Source organism: Saccostrea echinata, unplaced genomic scaffold (genome assembly GCF_033153115.1).
Source record: "Saccostrea echinata isolate AGI-Se365-2 ecotype Australia unplaced genomic scaffold, CSIRO_AGI_Sech_v1 ptg000056l, whole genome shotgun sequence".
NCBI classification, from domain to species: Eukaryota; Metazoa; Mollusca; class Bivalvia; order Ostreida; family Ostreidae; genus Saccostrea; species Saccostrea echinata.
Window position 1 is genome coordinate 7,086,344 of NW_026889805.1, and position 23,779 is coordinate 7,110,122.

Genomic DNA, 23,779 nt, shown 5'->3' on the forward strand with positions numbered 1-23,779 from the left:
CCCCAACCTGTTATTGTATTATAATATTTAATTGTGACAGAAACTCCGATGTCATAATTTGGATATTTTTCGAAAATGGGTATAACTTTTCAACATGTTGCTGAATTGTAAAGATGTTTTATCAATGCAAATCGCCCAAATTCATTCAGAAATTGATGAAGGAAGATAATCCAAAAGAAAAAAACCTTTTCTAAGATGCTTATCAAAAGGCTAGTAACAAAGTTAGCAAAGTTTTGAAAGTATAAAGATGAACAATATGATAGAAATGATACAAAAATCTAGAAAACTAAGGACTTAAAGAACCGGAGATTTCCTTGTTGAAGTAGAGACTCTAAATAGGTCAAACTCCATAGAAAGTGTCTGACTGATGTTTTTGAAATTTCATGCTGGCAATGTCAGCACTTACAGTATATATTTGGACTTTGAAATATGATATAAAGTTATCAACGTACAAATTCTCAATAATGCAACACCCCAGAGAAAGAGTTTGACACCTGCATTAGCCAGGTCTCAATAATAAGGCCTTTTCTACAGGTATTCTTAAGAACAGGGTCTACAATACTAGATCACAGATACTGAATGAGCTCAAAAAAAAACAACCCCCAAAAACCTTTTAAAAGAGGAGAGTCTTGGAAAAATTGCGTGGCAATGGTTATAAAAATTTCAAGAAGCAACTTTCTCTAGTTGATATTTCATCAAGTTTTTAATATTTTGGTTGATGTTTGTAATTAATGAATCTAATGGGTGCATGCATTAATATGATGAAAACACCTTTCTGTATCTTTTTCCTGTGTTTGTCAATTTATAGATTCAAAATGTAACATGTATTATGAAACACGCTGTATAATTTAAAATTATGATAAATGTTTAAAATATTTTCTTAGATGAATAACGACACCGTTATTTTAAACTTGATACATAATTTTTTTTTTTTGTAGATTTCTCCGTTATCTTTTGTTAGTTTTTGTTTTGAGATTTTTTACCTTGTTTTCGCAAGAAATATATAACTGATAACCGATAGGGAAAAAATATCCAATGAAGAAAAATTTAACTTGCGACTTTCAATTCCATCTTTCTACTTAGATGAGGGAATCTTGTACTGCTTGAAGTATGTCCTAAAAGGATCGACAATTTATCTGTCTGTCTTAAACCCTGGTGTGGTGGACAACACGGCTACACACAGATTTACCTGTTATGTGAGTATGAATTCATGTGATTGGTATTTTTACTTTTTAGTTCTAATCGTGGACAAATTTTCCTATCTTTTAAGCAAAACAAACAGATTTATTTTAATCTCGTTTGTATATTAGAATGCTAGGAAAAAAAGTGAAATGTTAAATATATATACATAGTTTTACAAATGTATTTAAGTCTTCCATCCAATCTGTTGAAAAAAACTTTTCACCTTTGAATACTTGGCATAGGCTCTGACAGAGAGTGGGGTTTTATTTAAGTCTTCCATTAAATCAGATGAAGAAAACTTTTGACTTTTGAATACTTGGTGTAGGCTCTGACAGAGAGTGGGGTTTTATTTAAGTCTTCCATTAAATCAGATGAAGAAAACTTTTGACTTTTGAATACTTGGCATAGGCTCTGACAGAGAGTGGGGTTTTATTTAAGTCTTCCATTAAATCAGATGAAGAAAACTTTTGACTTTTGAATACTTGGTGTAGGCTCTGACAGAGAGTGGGGACACCGTGTATATGAGTGATAGTAAAGGGAGCTGTGAGGCGGGACAGAGTCCCACGGTAAAGGCCCCGGATGGTAGTGGAACTCTCCAACTGGAATCAACAGGTTTGAACTCACTTCAGTTTTTTTTTTTTTACTGAGCAATATAATTAGAATTTCAAAAGAAAATGTTGATATATTTCAAGTTCTGTATCAATGCTAGTTAATGGTACTAAATAAAGCTTTTCCCCTTCTTCTTATCCACACATTTCCATTTTAAGATCAGTGTTAACATATTTTCAATACATTTAAGATTTACTTTTCGCCGAGCAAAACTATAAACACGTATACTGAGTTCAAATTTTTGTAATCATTAACTCTCAAAAGAAAAAAAAAATCACTGGGGAAGATAAGTTCTAATAAATGTTGATTGTAAAAGCTTCAGTGGACTTTAACATTCCGTCGATTTTATTTCTTTTTCTTTTTCAATCACTTTAATTTATATTGATACATTTCAAATGCACATTTGGTCATGAAAAGGAACGTCTAAAATATTATTATTGAAGAATTAATAGAACAAGTTTATCTTTAGATTTTATGTAGGAGCATGAGAAAAAAAAATATGAAATCATTTTCAATAGCTCTTACGAGCATAAATTTGTAACATAAGATTTAATTGGTAAATAAATGTTAGGGAGTGGAAAACAGTACTTTTATTTATTCCTCTCAATGATATTATAATATTAGTTATATTTTATTTTTGATTGCAGAACGATGCTGTAAGAGAAACACTCATGTTTTAATGAATCTTTTCTCACTGCAAAATGGCGCTTATTCACTTCACAGGCATGATTTGTTGTGAATGTCTATACTTATGTGCTTTGTTTATTTATTAAATCACCTCTTTCACTGTCATGTTTAAAACTTTAAACATAATGTTGTGTGAATTCTTTTTGATTTTGATTTACCATACGTGTGTTTCTTTCTGAGAAGAGTGAATTATTGCATCTTTATACATTAAATTCAACAACTAGAGAAGGTATGCTTGGAGTACATCAAACAGTGTAGGTAAGCTATTGTAAATATTTGCCCATAATTCACAATTTCACTTGATGTTTAAAACACTTATTTAGAGGATACACCTTAAATAGATAGCATATTTTAAGAAAAAAAAACTTTTTTTTAAATTTTCACTTCATAAAAATAAAAAAAAAAAAACAGTATTTCAATTGCTGTAAATTTAATTGGAGCGGTTTTTTTTTTTAAAATCATCCATATTCGTCGAATTTAATGTTAAAGCTGTTGAGCTCGTAAGTAATTTTATTTTATTCATTTAAATGTTGATCATTTGTAATGTTTCGTGTTTAAATCTTAAAATTAACGATATTAACCTTTATATTTCTCATGAATTGTAAAGTTCTTCATTTCTTTGAAAGACGGTTCCTGCACATTCCCCGTGACTTGGGATGGTTCCTGGTATGACAGTGGGATGGGAGAAATAACTTTGAGTTACGCTGTTAAGACTGTGTCAGGATGGAGCGTCAATATCAATAGTACGGAAATGACGTCATGGACGTGTCAATCACAGAATGCTTCAGAAGGAATAATGCTCTTCAGGTAAGAATTGACAGAAGAATTTGGTTTACAAAACTGTTATTTATAGTAAACGAGGAAAATAAAATTGCTTCTTATATTTTTGAATACCATTAAGTATAGTAAATTTTAGCCAATTAGAACGATTGCTGTATCATCTAAATATTTTATGTTATTATGCTTTTACATATCATGATTTTGAATGGAATATTTCAGAGCCAATGATCTTCTAAATATCAAAGAAAAGTTGTACAATGTCTTCCGTTGTATAAGGACAGTTAAGCTAACAAACTACTCGTATACGTATTATGTTATGAATGGTAAGTGTTGAAAGTACCAAACCAACCACTTTTTTGCCTGAATTGTTTTCATCCAGATAAAACTTTCAAGTATTTAATTTCTATTTAGATATAATGGAGGATGCTGGTTTTGAAAGGATACAACTGACTGAATATTCACCTGACGTCACGAATTGGGATGTGAATTCATTATGCTCCCCTATGGCTCCTGCAGAGGATGAAGAGTACTACATGTTGGTTAAGCAAGGTAAGGAACATGCATTTCTTCTGACAAACAGAATTGATGAAACATCTTTAAGATAATTTTTCCAGTCAAATAATAATTAGCTGTAATATTTCCCGAATTATATTAATCCTTGGCTTAATTGACACCTTAATGACCAGCTAAGATCTAAACATTATTTAAAACTTCAACTTTTCCGTCGTCAACCTTCCCTATTTATGTTGTTATATTCCACAATCAACTGCATATGATGTTTTTGTCTCCCAGCTGATTTGATGCTCAAGAACATGTTCTTGGTACAATCAATTTTCAAATCGAGACAGACTACTGAAAAATATGCTGAAATTACATGTTTTTTAACTCTCTCGTTTAAAGTCAACATTTGGCAAATTCTGTGGTCGTTAAGTGACCTTGTTTGTAAATACAACCTATCTGACTGACATGTTTCCCACAAATTGTCAAACTATTGTTTTTATACCATTTTGATTTCGGAATACTCCGTGTACCTAATCAACACAGAGGGGTCAAGTCAGGTGTGACCGAACGACATGGAATAATAAACTCTCCCAGACACCTGATCCCACCTCTGGTATTTCCAGAGCTCCATGTTTTTGCCCTGTTCACGATTTGTATTTGTTTATGAGATTGATCACTGTTCGTAATCTTCACTTTTACATTTAAGGGCATGATACAGAAGTAAAGCAATGGTGTCCTATTCCATTGAGAGGGGACTTTAACTACACACATGACACTGGCCTTGTAACATCTTGTGGACTGTCCTCCTCTCTAACTGCGTGTCCAGACTGGGTCACGTTACAGTTTAACTACTCTCTGTGTCCAACCATTCAGGCATTTTCGAGTATGTAATTCAGACTTATATATATAAAAAAAAAATAAACTGACTATACAAATATGTTTTTAAAATTCAGTGAAATAATTACTTATTTTATTGAAAAAATAAATAAGGACTTTCCTATCCATAGCACTACAAATTTTATTATTCCTCAATTGTAGAAGAAGGAATTGTTAATTGTGTTCATACTGTGGTACAAGGTGACACATATTTTACGTCTGTATTTAATCCGGGGCATGTAGACGGGGTCAACTTCCGGCGATTTACCTGCCTTGTATGTAATGATTCTTACTGATAACACTTTCACATATTATAATGTTATTTTGTATATTTTAGTAAAACTTAAAATTTTATAGAATTTTTTAAACAGTTTTCAGTTCAGATGCATATCACTGAACGGCATATTTCACTGAAAATCAAACACACTGAATTGATAATGTTAATTGATTGATAGGCTGTAACAGAGATGGGTGGGATAGTTACAGTGAGTGACAGTGCCGGAAACTGTCAAGCCAACCAAACAAGTCACTCCAAACAAGCCGACGGAAGTGGTATACTCACACTCACAGTGAAAGGTACCTAACCTGATATATTCTGGAGTTTTTCAAGAACGTTTTCAACCTTTAAAAAGTTCATCAATGTTCTACTTAATTCAATAAAATAAGGGATTTGTAAACTGGTTAACAAAGTAAATGAATGCATATAGCGTATGTACATAATCAAATAAATATATCAATTCGTAAGAAATTAACAATGATATATATTTTTATTTTCCAGAATCATGTTGTAAGTATTCCTTTATCAAAACCGAATAAATACAGAATTTTTATCATTAATTTTTCTGGATGTTGTTAAAAGCACGATTTGGAAAGATTCACATGGGATCTAAATACCTTTTATATTTAAAATATAGAGCCTTACAAACCTTATCAACATTGGAATGCTGGATATCCAATAGTAGTTTTCAAAGGGTATTACTTAAATTCGTCCTTTTATATATGCATTAAAGTATTTCGTTTAAAAAATTAATGTAGCCAACCGTAAATTCTAGTGATGAAGATGCGTTCCCTTTCAAAATAAACGCACCTCTCTCTCTCCCCCTCTCTCTCTCTCTCTCATTGATATTAGGAAGGTGTATTTCTGAGAAATATGGATTAATGATTTATCATTTAAAGTTTCCTTAATCCATATTTACTTTGTGGACAGAAATATCTCCATATATTTGATTTCTACAACTGCATTATTTATGAACTAGAATTTGTGTGGGGTTAAATTTGAAATATGATGGATCAATGCTGTTTTCCTTGACAATGAGACCAAATGTATGGAAATTTTTTTCTTCATTTTAATAAAAAAATAAATAAAACATCTAATGATGGTAAGATACTTTTAGTTGACCAATGAAGTCACCAATATCATAAAATTGAAGGGTAGCGGTTATCAAAACAGTGGTCAAGTTTTTACCTCAGATCTATATGCATATTTTTTTATTATTATATTCAATATTTTTATACTAATTGAAATGGTCATTGCATACTTAATCATAATAAAAAGGAGCCTTATTTTCACTAACTGTTAAAAATCTTAACATATCCATTTTATTAATGAAATAAAAGTATGAAGATGAATTGAAAACATCCATATCAAAATATTATTTATGTGAAGTGTTGATTTGAAAAACTGTATCATAAATGTTTAGTATGCTATCATTTAAATAGGAATTTTCTTTGGATTACTTTAGCAAAAGACCCTTTCTGTAGTAATTTCTTTTGGTAATTAAATCATGCCAAAATCACGCTTTGCCTTTATTAGATTTTCTTAGATTTTGTACTTCATCTATTTTGTACATATTGGATTTCATTATAACAAAATAATTTCTGTTGCAGTGAAATTGAGATTGGTCCTACATTTTAGCTAAATTGACTGGATTAGTAGGGATTCAAAACACATCAATTTAGCAATCTGTCTCTGTAACACGGGTCATAGTATTTAAGTTTAATATATCTACTTGCTGCTATGAGAACCACTAATATATACACTTCACATAAGAGGCATTACACATGAAATGTATGGAGATAACGAACAGTATTCAAGCTCAAAAGTACATTAAACAATACAAATTTTGGAGCAGAGCAAACATGGACCTCTAAAACATCAGAGGTGGGATCAGGTACCATGGAGGATCGAGTGAGCATCCCCTGCCGACCGGTCACACCCGCCGTGTGCTCCTTGTCATGATCGGGAAATAACGGAAAAATCCGTTGACAATTCAGTGGTAAATAATGGCCTAACAATTAGTATGAAAAATGTCAGTCAGTCTTTGACTTAATGATAAATTGTATTTGCTGACAAGGTTATTGTATCGACCATAGAACTTACGAAATGACGACTTTAAAGGAGACTGCTGATATTCTTGTTTCATCAACTTGTTTGTCTATAACTTGCACATCTATTACAAACATTCAAAAATATGCATTCAGTGACTTTTTAAAATTCCATTTCCTCTTTGGTATAATAATTGTATATTGGAAAAAAATGCTTTGAAAGGCAGGCGATGCGTTAAAGAAAAATCTGTGAAAATAATGAGACCAAAGGATGCGTTTTTCATAGTGCTACTTATATTTCGTGATGATATAAATTCGTTAATTGCTATCATCAAAACCTCAATTGATTTTTGTTATATTGCTGCACATTTAAGGATTGTAGATGATTCTTCCCATTCGAGTATTCAAAATTTGCTTTGTAATACTATTTTGCTTTTCATCCTTCAATGAATAAGTTGTACACAAAGAATTCATCATACCTTTGAGAATTATTTATCGTCATTTTTCTCGAACGATAGGAGTAGCAAATTTAAAAAGACAGTTTAATAATGAAAAAAGCAAAAATGTACCATCCTTTACTTTATCCGCATAAAAACATAAAGAAAGCATAGAATTTTGTCATGCATTACATTTTGTCTGTCAACTATTTCTTATAACCTGAGCATTTACATGTTATAGTTTATGAAATATTCAAAGTCACAACTCGATGTCTTGCAGAGAAGGTTACTTTGAAGACTGGAATTGAGTTTACTGTGACTTTGCCATCATGATCTAAAATATATTCTACATCTTTTTGTGCTTAATAATCCTTTAGCATTACATATGTCAATAGATTTTTGAACCAAAAAAAGATGTCCTTTTCATTTTATACTTAAGCCGATAATTAAAAACATTCTTTCTACTCCGATTTTTTTTTTACTCAGCATCATTATTGATATTTCTCTCTCAGGTATATAGTTAATAAGTGCAATAGTGTTAGTTGCCTAAATCGCTTTAAAATTAATTGACTTCTGTAAACGTATCGTAATTCTGATAGAGCCCTATTAACACCCAATATACAGGCCTACCATTTCAGTCTAAATCGGAGGACGTGCAGCTAAGCTTTGTTTTGTTAGTTCGCTATATTAAATACATCTTATAGTCGTATTTCTACAGAAAATAACCAATCAATTCCAATACGACCAATGATAAAGTTCGCGCATTGGTTGAATAAAATTGAATTATGTATCTTCGCCCTCGAGTGCCAAGAGGCAGAGTAAATACATAGGATTGTTAGACTACTTTTTAAATCCATATTGCTATTTAATTCATAATCCTTTTGAGGGCTAGATTAACTCTATGCGCTAGCCTGTAGAGAAAATACCAAATGTTATGTGGAGGCAGTGATGTAAGTCAGTGAGACAGATCATATTACACATGTTCACTTTGCTGTATCTCGTTTCCTTTTGGAATATAATATCAAATTCAGGTAAATTAATGATTTTCTTATTTTGTTGAGGATTTTCTATTATGGTCTATTTTTGTGTATTGCTTTATTTTATTGATATTTTAATTCTAATGTATAACTTTTTGTGTAACGTGTTTGAATGAAATTGACATATACCGGACAATTCATGGATATGTTGGTTCAAATTTTATAGCTTATCCCAGGGTAAAACGGTATCTTACATATTATATGGAGTAATTTGAAATGAAATATTTTTAAAAGATATTTTTTCCTTTGTTCTCTTCATAGTTCACCCATTATCTTCTGACCGGAGGAAGATTGGTACATGTAGTTATTGATTGATACATGTAAGATTGAAACCAAAAATAATGTAGCCTCATGTCATTGAAAGAAAGGTTGTTTTGACTTCAAAATATACGTAGAGTTTTGGGAATCAGGCTAGCTTTGAAGATGAAATCATAAAATTTCTTCATCAACAATCTGCCAAATCAATTTTTGTTTCTCTAAAACTTGAGAAAACACTTTGTTATGTTTGGAATCTCCTACGAAAGCATGTATTTATATAGTATCTACATGTAACTACCAAACTTACAGTGATCTCTTTCTCCATTCTATCCTCGCGATTTTGTTGTGGATGGAGTTTTATGGGATTAAGTATCTGAACAACTCTAAATTCACCTTTCCTTTCATTTCTTGGAATACATTGAGTGGCCATGGATGACAAAATATGTTTTAATATCTCGATCTCTTCCTGTTGTCTTTTTTGTCAATAACCTCTACTGTTACATACTTGACCAGACCACAATACTTTCAGACACAACACAACAAAAGTTAAATACCATGGGTTTTATTGTTATGATGGGTGAGGTAATCACGGATTACTTTTAGATTACTGGCGATCCTTTGATAGAGTCATGACGATACACATTTAACAAAAGAAAAATAATATATTGTCTGTGCTTTGGCCTACCTTATATAAAAAAAAATTAGTTTATTAGTCTTACATTTTTTTTATTTCAGGTATTTTTAATTTTATTTTTATTCGTTAGTATTTTGGAAATGAACAAAGATTGTTATTGTACTGTCATTGAACTTGCTCAAGAAATCAATTTTTAAAATCGAAGACTGTCAATTCAAATATTTTGAGCGTTCAACATCCTGTTGGCTGGAATTCAATGTTTTTAAAGAGAATAATAAATTGTCTGCTTGCATGCCATGTGTTATATATATTAAAAAACATTTCATCCCAACAGATGGGTCTTGTACTTTACCAACTCAATGGATTGGTGACTGGTACGATAGTTTCTATGGACAGCTAACGTTTTCTGGTACCTCACTAGCAGGATGGAAATTAACGTCATATTCCTCAATTATCTCTTCATGGTCCTGCGTAGCAGAAGACACATCCAACAATTACTTGCTCTTTCTGTGAGTACAAATACTGCACCATGTTAGTTTAAATAAAGTAAAAGAAATATTTCACCCCAGAGATATGTTCCTTTTTAAGAAGAAATGATAATCTTTTGTAGGGGCGACCAAAGAGTTGATTTATTTGGTACTCAGCAAAATATGTTCCGGTGCATCAAATGGAAAAAGATAACCGACAATTCATACTATTACTACGCACGTGCAGGTATGCATTCTTTTTACTATTATTTACCTCGTTTAGCTGACTTAAACCAAGTCAACAGAAAAAAATAGTATCCAGTTTTCGAGAAGAACGTTTTCCATTAATCTTGTTTGCATTTTAATTTTGTTAAACTGTGAATGAACTATCAAGAACTGTAAGTTACCATAACTCTCACCGCAAATGACTTTTTTATGTTCTCTTGTTAATTGTTTTTTGTTTGTTTTTTAACATGAGTCATTCATTTCTGTACATTAGTTTTCAAAATTTAACAAACAAAACCTGCAATAATTTTAACATGTTAACATGCCTGAATACAAACACTTTATATTTGATATAAAAATTAATTTAATATTCAATATTTTAATTAATATTTAATATTCCCAACAACCAAAATGAATTTGAATTACCAAACCTTTACTACATTCCTGAACTTCGTGAAAATCCTTACAAAAAAGATACATAGCAGGTTCCAATTAAAGTTCTACCAAGCCTCTTTCTTTACTCTTCACTAAAATATTTACTGTAACGAAGGAGAAACTTCAGACTACTTTACAACAGTATATTCGAGAAGTGATGTAAATCAGATGTGGATACTTAAAAACTCCAAGGGACTTCTAGAAAAATTTGAAATCACAAAATTTTACTGAAATCAATAGCATCAAAACGTACGACTTTTCAACACTTTATACAACCATTCCCCACGATAAATTAAAGTCCAGGCTTTTTGATATCATTGACAGTGCTTTTTGAATAAAAATGGAACTCGTAAATATACTTACATTGTCATTGGTCATTTGCAAAATTATTTTGTTGAAAACTTTCTGATTGTACACACAAGTACTCTGAAGTTGATATTAAAAGGATGCTTGAGTTTTCTGATTGACAATATCAATGTAGTTTTTGGCGATCAGGTTTCCATTAATCTGTTGGAATTCTCATGGGTATCAATTGCGCCCCGTTATTAGCAGACCTATTTTTGTATTCATATGAAGCAGAATTTATTTAAAAACTTCTACATGAGAAGAAGAAAACACTTGTTGTGGCCTTCAACGCGACATTTCGATATATTGACGACGTATTATCAATTAATAATAGTTACTTCCATTCATATGTCGACTCGATTTATCCCAGTGAGCTTGAAATAAAAGATACCACAGAGTCTGACACATCTGTTTCATATTTAGATATTTTACTAGAAAAAGACGTTAATGGTAACCTAACAACAAAGCTTTATGATAATCGTGATGACTTCAACTTTTCAATCATCAACTTACCTTACTTATAGAAATATACCCTTATCACCTGCATATGGGGTTTATGTCTTTCAGTTGTTTCGATACGCAAGAGCATGCTCTACGTATGAACAACGAGGCAAGCTATTGACAAATAAGTTGATGAAACAAGGATATCTACAGTCTCGTTTGAAGTCATTCTTTTGCAAGTTTTATGGTCGATACAATGACCTTGTCAGCACATACAATCTATCATTGAGCCAAATGCTGACTGACGTTTTTAATACTAATTGTTAGGCCATTATTTATACACTGAACTGTCTACGGATTTTTTCGTTTTTTTCCCGATAATGACAAGGAGCACACAGAAGGTGTGACCGGTCGGCAGGGGATGCTCACTCCTCCATGGCACCTGATCCCACCTCTAAATTTTGAGGTCCGTGTTTGCTCTGCTCCAAATTTGTATCGTTTCATTGAACTTTCGAGATTGAATACTGTTTGTTATCTTCATATTTCATACAAATAAATTTGAGTCTCACAGAATTAATTTTCAAAGGAGAGTTTTACATGATGATTTTTCGTATGCAGTATTGTGTATCTTTTGGGAAATAAAATATCTGGACGGAATTTCTGCTGCTGGACACAAGACCACTATTAAAAGAGTGATAACTGGAGGGTCTTTTACAATTAGGGTCATGTTTATCTGAGAATCCCAGCTCTAACAATTACTGTGGGTCAACTATTTGATGGTATAAGAAAAGTGTTTAAAAGGTTATTAACAAGGACAAATACAAGGGTACTGAAATTTCATTTTGAAAAGGGAGTTGTTTCCAGAGTCATGTTTATACATCGTGTAGAACTAATAGCACTGAAAACTCTATAGGAAAAAGGATTCAATGTATTAAAATGGCCATTGTTTACAATCTTTTTAACTTCACAGTTTGTTATCATAATGGCCAAAAAAAACAAACAAACAAACAATATATTAAAAAAAAACAAACAAGAAAATTGTATTGTTTTGTATTCATGACTCAGTGATTCGAGGACGCTACCCCTCCATTAGATTAGTTTCAATATTTTTTTTTTATTTCAAGGAACAGTATTTCCAAATTCCAAAAAATATAATAGGGTAATATTCAAAATCCTTTTTAAAATCCTTTTCTTCTACATTTTATATCCAATTTCAATAAATCTTCAGCAGTAGACCAAAGCAAAATATATAATTCTTTGTATTGATTTTTTATTTCAATGAACGATGTACCCTTGTTTTTTTTTTTTTTAATTAGATGATTAAATGTATTTCGTTCGCAACGCTTATTCTCCTAGAGTGTTGGTTTAATTTCGATAAACTTGGTACTTGGAAGACTATACATAGGCCCTTAATTCTGTGAATTGATTTCAATTTAGAAGATACATAATTTAATAAAAAGCTAAAAAAAAAAAAAATAAATAAATAAAAGCGTTTCGATCTATCCGCACTTTTTCCTTTACAACATTATTAGTTCAAACCAATAGAGCTATCATCTCATCAGAGTCATCTGGTTCTTTATTTTTGACAATTGTAATAGAATAAATATATAAAACGAATTCAAGGAAATGTAGTATATCGAACAGTATAAAATTTCGGACAAACCATTTTCAAGAGGTCATTCGTCCTCTAAAAGGTAAAACTGAGAGAATTTTGTTTTCTGTTGGTGATATATTTACAACTATATTTTTGAAATTAGATGTTGAAGCAAACGCAAACAACGCCCGCGTTAAGGTGGAGTTCCATAACCCGTCAGTGACGTCCTGGAATGCAGCTTCTTATTGTAACCCTTCGTCAGGACCAGGACCCGAGGAATACCACGTTCTTCTAAAGAAAGGTATTCTTTACAATGAATGACTTTATGAAATTCTAACGTGCTGAATTGGTTTTGTTATAATCTTCACCATTCAGATATATATCGGCATTGATTTTGAAGTTAGTATTTCAGCAAGTTTGTATTGATTTTAGGTTCAGAATTGCTGACGAAGCAATGGTGCCCTATACCACTCCTCGGAACATTTCGCTACATTCATAACGACGGGTCAACCGACGTATGTTCTGCCGACTCCCAGATGAATGTGTGTCCAAGCTGGACAACGATTTACTTCGATTACACCAAATGTTCAAATACCCAAGCATTTTCCCGTATGCATCACTGTTTAACAATATGAAAGTAGATTTTGTCAAGAGAATAGATTTTGGAGATTTAAGATTTCTAGGAAATCCTAAATACGATAAAAAAAACCTTTCATATTTAAACAAATTTTCAGAAAATAGACTTAGACTTATTTATTCATGGCTGTACTAACTTAATTTTACACGCCCAAAGACACACGTTTTGTCTCTAGCATGTTGTTTTGCCCACATTATAGCCCATCATTAAAGTCTTTGGTATACTGATGTTAACTGGTGAATACTAGTATGCATTCTCTTCGGATGAAATTTGCTTCATTCTATTCGATTAAGCTGACACAAATATATATCATATAATAGATGATATATAGCGGACACAGATATGAATTATTTTATATAATCTTCTGAATTCTGTTCTTCATCTACATACATTTCATATTTCATATGATATTTCACTTTCCTAGTTAGTACACTATTTTATAATATATATTAAATTTCACATTCCTCGTTACAACTAGTGTATGTGTGATAAGAACAGAAAGTCTATCAACAATCTAGATGTCTGCTGACAGTATTACTATATTATCACACTAAAAATGTTTTCTTATATAATCCAATGAAAATGTTATTGTGACCCCACCTTATTCACTAGGCCTGGGTTTAAACAAACAATTGTTTTGTGGTAATTAATAAGTACAAGTCTTTCGTACATAGTGTATGGCATGATAGAAAATCTTTGATTGTGGTTGAAGCCATTGTGGGTAGCCTAACTACGTAGAATCTGAAAATAATCGCGTTGCAAGAGTTTTCCTGTTTTTTTTTATTATTGAACTGAAAAGCCCCACTTCGAAGGATAGTCACTCTTGATTTTCGAGAGAGAAGGTTCAGTAAAAGACCTCAATTATAAATAATTTCGTTTGGTATGAAATGTAAACAAGAAAACTATCGCTTTATTCTCGAAAATTGAGTCCTGTGTAGATTTTTTGTATTAGCTTCACACAGTGTTTGATGCACATTGTACCTGGCTTGACCTTATGTTTGCTGTACTCTGTGCCTAGTTTGAGCTTATGTTAATGCATATTGTACCTAGCTGAATGTTGTTGTATATTGTAGAGGAGGGAATTGTATATTGCGTGAACACAGTCCAGAATGGTGACGTTTATTACACAACATTGTACAACCCTGGAGTAGTAGACAATAGCCTTTATCATAGGTTTACATGTTACGTAAGTGATGTTTATATCAATTGTTGTTTAAATAATTTTCAAGGATGTTTCATTCTGGTAATATTTGCATCAATAATTAAAATGAAAAAAAGACATCAGTAGAATGTGTTGTAATTCAGTGGTTACTTTGAGGAAAAACTGAAAGGGCTGAAAAAGTACTAGCCGCGCCCTTATGATAAGCTTCATTAATTGTTTTATTTTTTGAAATGTAAATTACAGTCTCTCTCGGAATCCAGTTCCAGTTTCTACGTAAGTGACAGTCCTGGTATTTGTGAAGCAGGACAGGCTCCTAGCACGAAGGCATCGGATGGCAGCGGCTTATTGACATTGAATAGAACCTGTAAGTAAATCAACAGTGTATAGCTTAAAGGATATTGATGAAATTTTTTCAAAGCATTTTTCATTTTTTCCAGTCTATCAAACATACACTTATTCAACCTTTAAAAGGCAAAAAGGCTCTTGATATATAAAATATTGAGTTTTTAGTCCACATTTCATTAATATTGTATAAAAATGTTGTTCATGATATTGATTGAACTGTAGCCTTTTTGTGTTCCAGATTCATGCCGTGAGTATTATTTATTTATCATAAAGTATACGATTTATGCAGTCAAGTAAATCAATTTTTGTATTCTGAATTGTTATCCGATGACATTTTAACACAAAAAAGTAATGGTTGCATATTTCATCAGTAAAATACTGTCATCAGTAACTTGTTTTATTTTTATGGTCTGACTTAAATATTCAAACTATTTTAGATGGCCTATGTTATTTTCCCTCTACTTGGGATGCCGAATGGTATGACAGCGGAATGGGAAATATCACTCTCGACAGAAATACATATAGTGTCCTCTCAGGCTGGACTTTTACTGTGCATGGAACGCAAATGAAATCGTGGACTTGTCAAAATCAGCTAAATAGCACTGATACCATGCTTTTTAAGTAAAACATTCTCATGAACATTTTTGTCTGTATAATTCTGTTTTTCAACTTAGCTTTTAATGATTTTTTCCAAATATACATGTATTCAAAAGATAATAAAGTGCATAAATCATTTTTTCAATTAATCTGTTATACATTTCTGTAGATCTGACCAGTTTGTTGAAATAAATTTTGAGAAGTACAACGTCTTTAGGTGCATTAGATATACACGACTCACAGATTACTCCTATATTTATTACGTTTTGAATGGTAAGATAACTATTGAAAACCGTTTACTGATCATATTTTTGAGATCATAGGTGCTTTGATAGTTTTATGAGTATGATACATTTTTTAGATGTGGAGACTAATGCAGGCAATCATCGGGTGCTTGTTGAAAAATACGACCCTTCAGTTAACAGATGGGATCCTGCTTCTTACTGTAATCCAACAAGTCCCCCAGGAAAGGAGGAGTACCACGTGCTTGTTAAAGCTGGTGAGGCTTAAATCAAGAGAACATATGACTTCGGCTTTCCATCGTCAACTTTCCTTATTTTTGTAGGAATATGCTGCTATCACCTATATCTCTCATCTTATTCGATACTCAAGAGCATACTCTGAGTATATTTTTAATCCGAGGCAGGCTACAGACAGATAAGTTGATGTTACACGGATTTCAACAGTCTCGTTCAAAGTCAGCTTTTCGAAAATTCTATGGTCATAATAATGACTTGTTAGCAAATAAAACTATCATTAGATCGAATTTTAGCTGACGTGTTTCATACCAATTGTTAGGCTTTTGTTTTTATACTAAACTTGACTGCGTAATATTCCGTCTACCTGATTACATTGTCACATATAATGTGATTTTATCAGTTTGGGATTTTTTTGTTTCAGGGTTTACAAATGAAGTAAAGCAATGGTGTCCTGTCCCGCTATTGGGAAAGTTTACCTACCAACACAACGACGGATCCAGTGTTACGTGTTCCTCTTCTTCTGACGTCAGAGTTTGTCCTGATTGGACAACGATGACGTTCAATTACAGCTTATGTAGCACAGTCCAATCATTTTCCCGTATGTCCAAAAATAATCAATGTTGATATGTGAAAAATATTCCAATTATTTTCATTCAGATTCCTCCCATATTTTTTATGCTTTTCTTCAGAGGAAGGAAATGTCCATTGCATACATTCAATAACATCCGGCTCTACATATTACGTAACTGTTTTTAACCCTGGATTTGTGGATGGTACACAATATCACAGATTTTCCTGCTACGTATGTTTCCTATAATTACATGGCAACTTCATTATTTCCAAATTAAAAAGAGTTTCTAAATTTTTATCTGTTCAAAAAATTTCTGGTACATCTTAGGTAATTATTAGAGCATAAAAACCAATATGAAAATACTATCGATACTTAAAAAAATACATTTGTCATTTAAATCATAATAGTATTTTTTAAAATAATTCAGATTTTCAAATTTTTTATTGAAAATAATTTAAAAAAAAAAAGCTTTGCATCAGAAATTACTTATGATAAATCGGAGAAATACTCTCTTAAAATATATAAATTTATTGTAAATTCAGTAAAAAAAAAAAAATTAAAATCCTAAATAAAAAGATAGAAAAGCAATATTTAGGCTTTGGCATCGAGCGGTTCTGTACTCCACATGAGCGACAGCGCTGGAAGTTGTGAGATGGGACAGTCACCGACCGTTAAGCAATCTGATGGCAGTGGCACCCTCACCTTAACATCATATGGTAGGAGAATTACATCTACCTATAATGTAATACCCAGTATGCCAGAACATAAATGACTACTTTAAATCTTACAGATTAAGGTTTCATCGTTGAATACTTCGTTTTCTATTTATAATTAGGTTTTGTGTTAGATTTTTTTGGCCAGGTAATTAAGAAGGGTTCGTGGTAAGTATTATATCAAGTATAAACAAATGTAACAGATTATTTATACCAAGTTGTATGTTTCTTTCAGAATCTTGCCGTAAGTAGACATGTTTATATTATATCACTCCTATAATGAATCATCATGAAAATTGAAGAACATATCCTTTTATTGATAAATTAAATTTCTGTGAAATTTAGGGAAAAGTATTTTGTGTGTATTGATATTAATAATGCCATTCGTTTACGTTGATGATGTTATTTTGTTGATCTTTGATGTCTTCAGTGTTTGCTTTTGCTTTTTGCTTTGGGGAATCTTATCATTTCTGCACATATATACCTCATATAAACTGTTTTATTAAAAGAATGTTGGCAGATATTTATCTCAGATTACTCAAATTTAATTTAAATTTAAATTTGAATTAAATTTAAAAGTAATCATTTAAGAACACAATTAAAATGAGCATATTTTGTTTATTTTTTTTTTTAAATTTATTACAAATTTTACAAATGTTTATGTGTGTGGGTGTGTTTTATTTATTTAGATGGGTCCTGTACACTGCCTTCAGACTGGAATGGTGCGTGGTTAGACACAGAAAAGGACAGTATATCTTTTGAGTATACGAGTAACAGAGTAACCAGCGGCTGGTCCATTACAGCTTACAATGAAACAGTGTCTGCATGGACATGCCATAATGACAACACCACCAAGAATTACCTTTTGTTCAAGTTAGTCCATCGATTGTCCTATTTCAGTATCACTTTAAAACACAGCTGTATTCAGTTCAATAGTTGAGTGCTGCAATATGCTAAAAGAGATATGAAATAATATTTGTTCAAGTGTTTGATTTGAATTTTCAGGGCTGATGACCTAATTGATGTTTCTGGTACTAAGTACAATGTTTTCCGCTGCATAAAATGGAAAAAGCTTACTCCCGACTCTTACCGATATTATATCCTAGATGGTAAAATCAACATAAATCAATAGTTTTAAGTAGATATAAAAAAATTTATTACTTTGATATCCTTATTCAGATTAACCACAATACCACCAAATAACAAACATATTTTATTTTTCGTGATAAAATCGCAAGAAAATCAGTTAAACCTTATCTTGTCTTGATCACAATTACTTCTCTGAGTTTTCTGTGTTCTTTTTACAAAAGACGTGAACTTTGCTGCTAACAATGACCGTGTCCGTGTGGAGACATATGACCCCACCGTAACCACATGGAGTATTGACACTTACTGCTCCCCCACATCTGGTCCAGACTTGGAGGAGTATAACGTTATAGTCAGACAAGGTTATTCTACTGCAGATATTTCATATTAGTGTTAAAGTTACTTAAATTTATAATTTTGTTAGAATTTGTTTCTGTTTTGTACACCAATTAGGTTGTTTTCCTCATTATGTTCTAGATTTTGTAAATGTATTTATTTATTTAAAAAAAAACTATTATCTGTTTTCTTCAGGGAAGGAAGCTGATGTAAAGCAGTGGTGTCCCATACCGCTACTGGGTTTGTTTGTATATTCACACAACGATGGTACCACTATCACGTGTTCAACGAATTCTCTTCTTAATGTCTGTGATGCTTGGACAACGTTGACTTTTGATTACACAAAGTGTCCAACAGTTCAAGCCTTCTCAAGTATGTCTGGCAAAAATAACAACTTTTTTTTCAAAGAATTCTTTATTTCTTGTTCAATTAAATTCTTGTTATGCTTTATCTTGAATTAAAAAAAATGTTTTCTAAAGGTACAATTTATATCATTATTAGGCGAAGGTATTGTTTACTGTATCGATACGGTCAAGAAAGGTTCCACGTATTACACCTCTGTGATCAATCCAGGATCTGTAAACAACATAACCACCAAGAGATTTACCTGCTTAGTAAGAATTCCAATTTGCAAGTTAATTTGATTCCCTTTATCATGATGTTAATTATAAACAGATTTCAGTATATATATATTGTTTTCATCAGTCTTTTAGTGAATCCGGAGATATTCTGTATATGAGTGACAACGCAGGAGGCTGCTCGAAAGATCAGATACCAACAGTTAAACAAATGGAAGGCAGTGGCACATTAATATTAACAAAACAATGTAATTTTTTTAATTAATTTTTTTCCCCACAGATCTATGTTTAAAGTCTTAAATTTACGATAAGATTTAAACTTTTCATAAATTAGCTATATACTATAGTACATATATTAACATTCCGCTTTTTAAAATTCTTTTATCATTATTATTTTTTAGCTACATGCTGTAAGTATATCTTTTTATTAGTTTTTTTAAATCATGTTTTACTATGTTGAAATGTTTATTATTGAAATATATTCGAAATATTTTTTCGATTTGCTTTTCTTCTTGTTTGTAACAAAGTACGTTCTCGAATTAGATTTATTGAATTCGATGTTCCAGATGGCAACTCGTGTTCTCTGCCAAGTGACTTTGTTTCTGATTGGTTCGACAGTGGCAAGGGCAATATGTCTTTTGCAAACTCCTCTGTAATTGGATGGGAATTGACAGCATACGGAGATCACGTGTCCTCTTGGACCTGTCAAGACAATGCAAACGGACTCTACTTATTCAAGTAAATAATATATATTTAGTTCTGTATATTCTTTATTTTGTAAAACCCTCTCAGAATATATCAAAGAACAACTTTCAGTTTTCATCAATAGTTTTCAACTTTCTCTTTTTTTAGAGGTGACAAAATTCTCGACACAAGTAGTGGATACAAGAACGCTCTAATATGTATTGACGTGAAGAAACTCACGCCTTATTCCTACCAATATTATGTCAGATCAGGTACAGTTAAACACCATTTATCTTTCTCAAACACTTTTTGAGTAACGTAACATACAATAATAATTTTACACTTTCATTTCATTGTAGACACTGATTCCAATGCAAGTAATTTAAGGGTCTACATAGAGACCCACAACTCCTCAGTGATGTCGTGGAATACGTCAGACTACTGTACACCAACGTCTGGTCCACTAGTAGAAGAGTATCATGTAATAGTAAGAAAAGGTAAAATACAAGTTTCTTTATGCTTAAGAAGGCTGTATCTGCTAGTATTTTTGGAACAATATATTGTCTAAATTTAATCAGTTTTTATGATGTGTTAAGTCATTTTTGTATGAGGTGCTATTTAAATGTTGATTTTTTTTCCAAGTGAAAATGCTTATTCTTTATTGTCATCCCGTTTATCTTTATTAAGATATCAATGATTATTAGTCAGAATGTTGTAATTAAAATAGGCATACTTGCTAATGTTTTAAAATACCCTGGATAAAATATAAAAAAAAAATCATACAATTCGAGGTAAAGTGATACTCCAGTTAATGTATTTTGTACAGACTTTTGTTTTTTTAAATAAAGACATTAATGAAAGAAAATTTCGATGCTGATTTTCCCTTCTGACAAAAAATTTCTTAAATTTCTTACTCTAACTTCTGGTATGATACCGTCATATTTTCCTGAAGGGTATGAAAGTTCTGTGAAACAGTGGTGCCCGATACCTCTTTTGGGAAATTTCACGTACACTCACAATGACGGCACGACGACCACTTGTAGCGGAAATTCAGGACTGACTGTCTGTCCGAGTTGGACGACGATGGAATTTGACTATTCAAAATGTCCCACAATACAAGCATTCTCAAGTACGATCATTTTGTTTCAAACTTTATTTGAATTAAATAATTTGCGTTTAATAAATCTGATATTCAATATTTATCTCATTTCCTGTATTTGTAAGGCGAGGGACAGGTAAACTGTGTGCACAGTACATATGGAGGATCAACTTTCTATACTACAGTACTAAGTCCAGGAATTGTGGATGATGTAAACTATTACAAGTTTACATGCTATGTAAGAAGTTATCAATCTTTAAAAGTCTTATGCAACCTACTTTTTTTTCATTTTCTAACAACTTGATTCTAAGTAAGAACTGTATGATTTTTTTTTCAGGCAATATCATCAACAGGTAGTTCTGTATATTTGAGTGATAGCCGTGGAATGTGTGAAGCGGGACAAACGTCAACTGTCAAACAGAGTGACGGTAGCGGTACTCTTACTCTGACCTCTACGGGTGAGCAAACCAACGGAAGTATACCATATATTTGTGTTTTTATGGACAATTAATTACGAATTCAAATTCATAATTCACCTTTTTATATTTATACTATTTTATTTATCTTTTACAGAAAACTGCTGTGAGTAAACTTTATAATCCATGCATATTAGGAATTTTCATTGCTATGACTAAACATAAATACTAGCCTTGTTATATTTCAATCAGGTTTTTTCTAGTGCATTATTACTTATGATTTGCAGTATTCATTACATAGTTTGAATAGAAAAATAACATGATCTAACGTAATAATGCGTATAGAGGTGCATTCATAAAAAGAATTAGACACTGAATATTTAAATCAGATGGATCCTGTACTTTTCCGTTGGATTGGGACGGCAAATGGTACGACAGCGGAAATGGAAACATTACATTTGACAACTCTACATCAATGGTCAGTTCGGGTTGGTCTGTAACAACTCATGGCACAACACTGAATTCCTGGACTTGTCTTGCTAGTAACTCAACAGCAAAATATCTGTTATTTAGGTAGGTATACAGTAATAGAGCAGTGGTTATATCCTTACTACCCTTTATGCTAGTTATATCCTTATGTTGATGAAAAAGTTGCAATAAGTTATGCATCATAATGTAAACTTTCAGGGCCAGACATTTGTGCCAATAAATTAATCCAATGTGACATACTCTTATTCAACTTTTTTTGCAAGATGTTGACTATACTGAAAAACATTCATAAGTCAGCATGCCATGAAAGGTTTCGCCTTTACAATGGCATGAAATTTTAAAGGAAACTTTCATTTTTGCAAAGAAGTTAGCAGAGATTGAAAATTCTTATATGATGCTAGTATATAACCCAAACAAATATATGAATCTTATCAATTTGATATGCCACTACCTAATGCATAGGATAGAATTTTGCGTCAACACATTAATTTTGAAATTATTTTAGGATATATATGATATATCAATGGCAGCTTGAAGACACCATAGAAACAGATAATCTACATAAACATCAGCGAGCTGCTTAAGCTATTATAATCACTTTTCCAAATGTAACATTACTTTTTCGTAAAAGTGGTGTAATTTTCTATTTTTTTAGCAACGAAAACCGACGAAAACAAAAAGAAAAATTGTCATTGTATAAATATATCATTCTGTCAACATCGTATGAAAAACAATTATACCATACTGCTTTTTTATATTGTCACAATATATGAGTTTGTGACAAGAAAATATGTTGACATATATTTCAGAAGGCAGCATGGAATGTCTAACCAGTATTAAATTGATAATATATATAATATTAATTGAATATTATTAACAAGAGTGATACGACCTAACCAAAAATCTAACTATTATCAATTTGAAATATTAATAAAATGCCTAAAAAATCAGGTCAAAACGTCATTACTCAGGGCATCATCTCACAAAGTCAATGGCAAAACATTAAACCATGTTCAACATATATGAGGTAAGCTATGATGGATGCGATCAACATATGATAATGCAATTAATGTTGATTTGACCTGATAGCTTATACGTCTCTTTAGAACTTCAAATTTATTACGGTTATATATGTTGCCATATTATATTAGCATTGTGTTTGTGTGTGTGTGTTTTTTCAGCAAAAATTGACAGTTTGCAAAATGAGAAGTCGTAGTCGCACAGATAGTATTAATTGAATGTTATTATTTGATATAATGTGCCTTAGTTTGATATGCCGCATTGTGTTAACGACCTAAACAATAGTATCAAAATCTCGACTTAAATTTAAGATCTAATTCAAATGCAATCCATCGTCATATCTTATTCAGGTATTCCTAATAAGTATGGCAAAATACCATGCATGGAGACAATTTTTTTTAACCAGTCAAAAGATTTGTGTATTGTACTTCAAAATGTATTAAGAGTTATCTTTCGTTATAAATTGCAGATAAAATTTAACTCAAATTTAATTAAATAATAGATACAAAACATCAAAACAAGATGTCATCATATCCAATAACGTTATTGTAACGTTTCAATATATTGCATTTGTGTTCTCAACAATCAATGACAAATTAAAGTCATCATACTATGTAATTGTTTGTAACCTATACTTTTGATTCGTTATTTTTTTTTTAGCAGGAATTGTTGATCCAGTTTTCAGAGTTTTTAGATAAAGGTTAACTCATTAAAATATCTCTGTGAAACATGAT

General features: G+C 31.6%; 2 protein-coding genes and 1 long non-coding RNA gene across 3 annotated transcripts in view; all 3 read left to right on the top strand.

Moving 5' to 3' along the window:
- LOC133173571 (uncharacterized) overlaps nucleotides 1-17,396 on the top strand; it is a 32,023-nt gene extending 14,627 nt beyond the window's left edge. The window contains exons 13-33 of the mRNA XM_061308552.1: nucleotides 1,084-1,196; nucleotides 1,674-1,794; nucleotides 2,439-2,447; nucleotides 3,105-3,285; nucleotides 3,478-3,581; nucleotides 3,670-3,807; nucleotides 4,466-4,642; nucleotides 4,798-4,910; nucleotides 5,091-5,211; nucleotides 5,414-5,422; nucleotides 9,661-9,835; nucleotides 9,937-10,040; nucleotides 12,997-13,134; nucleotides 13,266-13,442; nucleotides 14,544-14,656; nucleotides 14,876-14,996; nucleotides 15,216-15,224; nucleotides 15,936-16,073; nucleotides 16,475-16,651; nucleotides 16,743-16,855; nucleotides 17,220-17,396. Coding sequence (XP_061164536.1) covers nucleotides 1,084-1,196; nucleotides 1,674-1,794; nucleotides 2,439-2,447; nucleotides 3,105-3,285; nucleotides 3,478-3,581; nucleotides 3,670-3,807; nucleotides 4,466-4,642; nucleotides 4,798-4,910; nucleotides 5,091-5,211; nucleotides 5,414-5,422; nucleotides 9,661-9,835; nucleotides 9,937-10,040; nucleotides 12,997-13,134; nucleotides 13,266-13,442; nucleotides 14,544-14,656; nucleotides 14,876-14,996; nucleotides 15,216-15,224; nucleotides 15,936-16,073; nucleotides 16,475-16,651; nucleotides 16,743-16,855; nucleotides 17,220-17,396 — 2,528 coding nt within the window. The remainder of the gene's footprint in view (nucleotides 1-1,083; nucleotides 1,197-1,673; nucleotides 1,795-2,438; nucleotides 2,448-3,104; nucleotides 3,286-3,477; nucleotides 3,582-3,669; nucleotides 3,808-4,465; nucleotides 4,643-4,797; nucleotides 4,911-5,090; nucleotides 5,212-5,413; nucleotides 5,423-9,660; nucleotides 9,836-9,936; nucleotides 10,041-12,996; nucleotides 13,135-13,265; nucleotides 13,443-14,543; nucleotides 14,657-14,875; nucleotides 14,997-15,215; nucleotides 15,225-15,935; nucleotides 16,074-16,474; nucleotides 16,652-16,742; nucleotides 16,856-17,219) is intronic.
- Nucleotides 17,397-18,973: 1,577 nt separating this feature from the next.
- LOC133172978 (uncharacterized) lies at nucleotides 18,974-19,579 on the top strand. The gene is made up of 3 exons (XR_009718981.1): nucleotides 18,974-19,131; nucleotides 19,261-19,373; nucleotides 19,465-19,579. It is a non-coding gene; the product is annotated as an uncharacterized LOC133172978 (long non-coding RNA).
- Nucleotides 19,580-19,928: 349 nt separating this feature from the next.
- LOC133173572 (uncharacterized) lies at nucleotides 19,929-21,710 on the top strand. The gene is made up of 7 exons (XM_061308553.1): nucleotides 19,929-20,075; nucleotides 20,190-20,293; nucleotides 20,381-20,518; nucleotides 20,974-21,150; nucleotides 21,246-21,358; nucleotides 21,458-21,578; nucleotides 21,694-21,710. Exons 1-7 carry the CDS (start codon nucleotides 19,969-19,971, stop codon nucleotides 21,708-21,710), a joined length of 777 nt encoding a protein of 258 aa, XP_061164537.1. The 5' UTR covers nucleotides 19,929-19,968.
- Nucleotides 21,711-23,779: the final 2,069 nt, after the last annotated feature.

Excerpts from the sequence above, each read along its gene's own strand:
- LOC133173572 (XM_061308553.1), top strand. The coding sequence starts at position 19,969 with ATGTCTTTTGCAAACTCCTCTGTAATTGGATGGGAATTGACAGCATAC. Across the intron at positions 20,519-20,973 it reads TCATGTAATAGTAAGAAAAG|GGTATGAAAGTTCTGTGAAA; the intron begins GTAAAATACAAG and ends ATTTTCCTGAAG. Across the intron at positions 21,359-21,457 it reads ATTACAAGTTTACATGCTAT|GCAATATCATCAACAGGTAG; the intron begins GTAAGAAGTTAT and ends TTTTTTTTTCAG.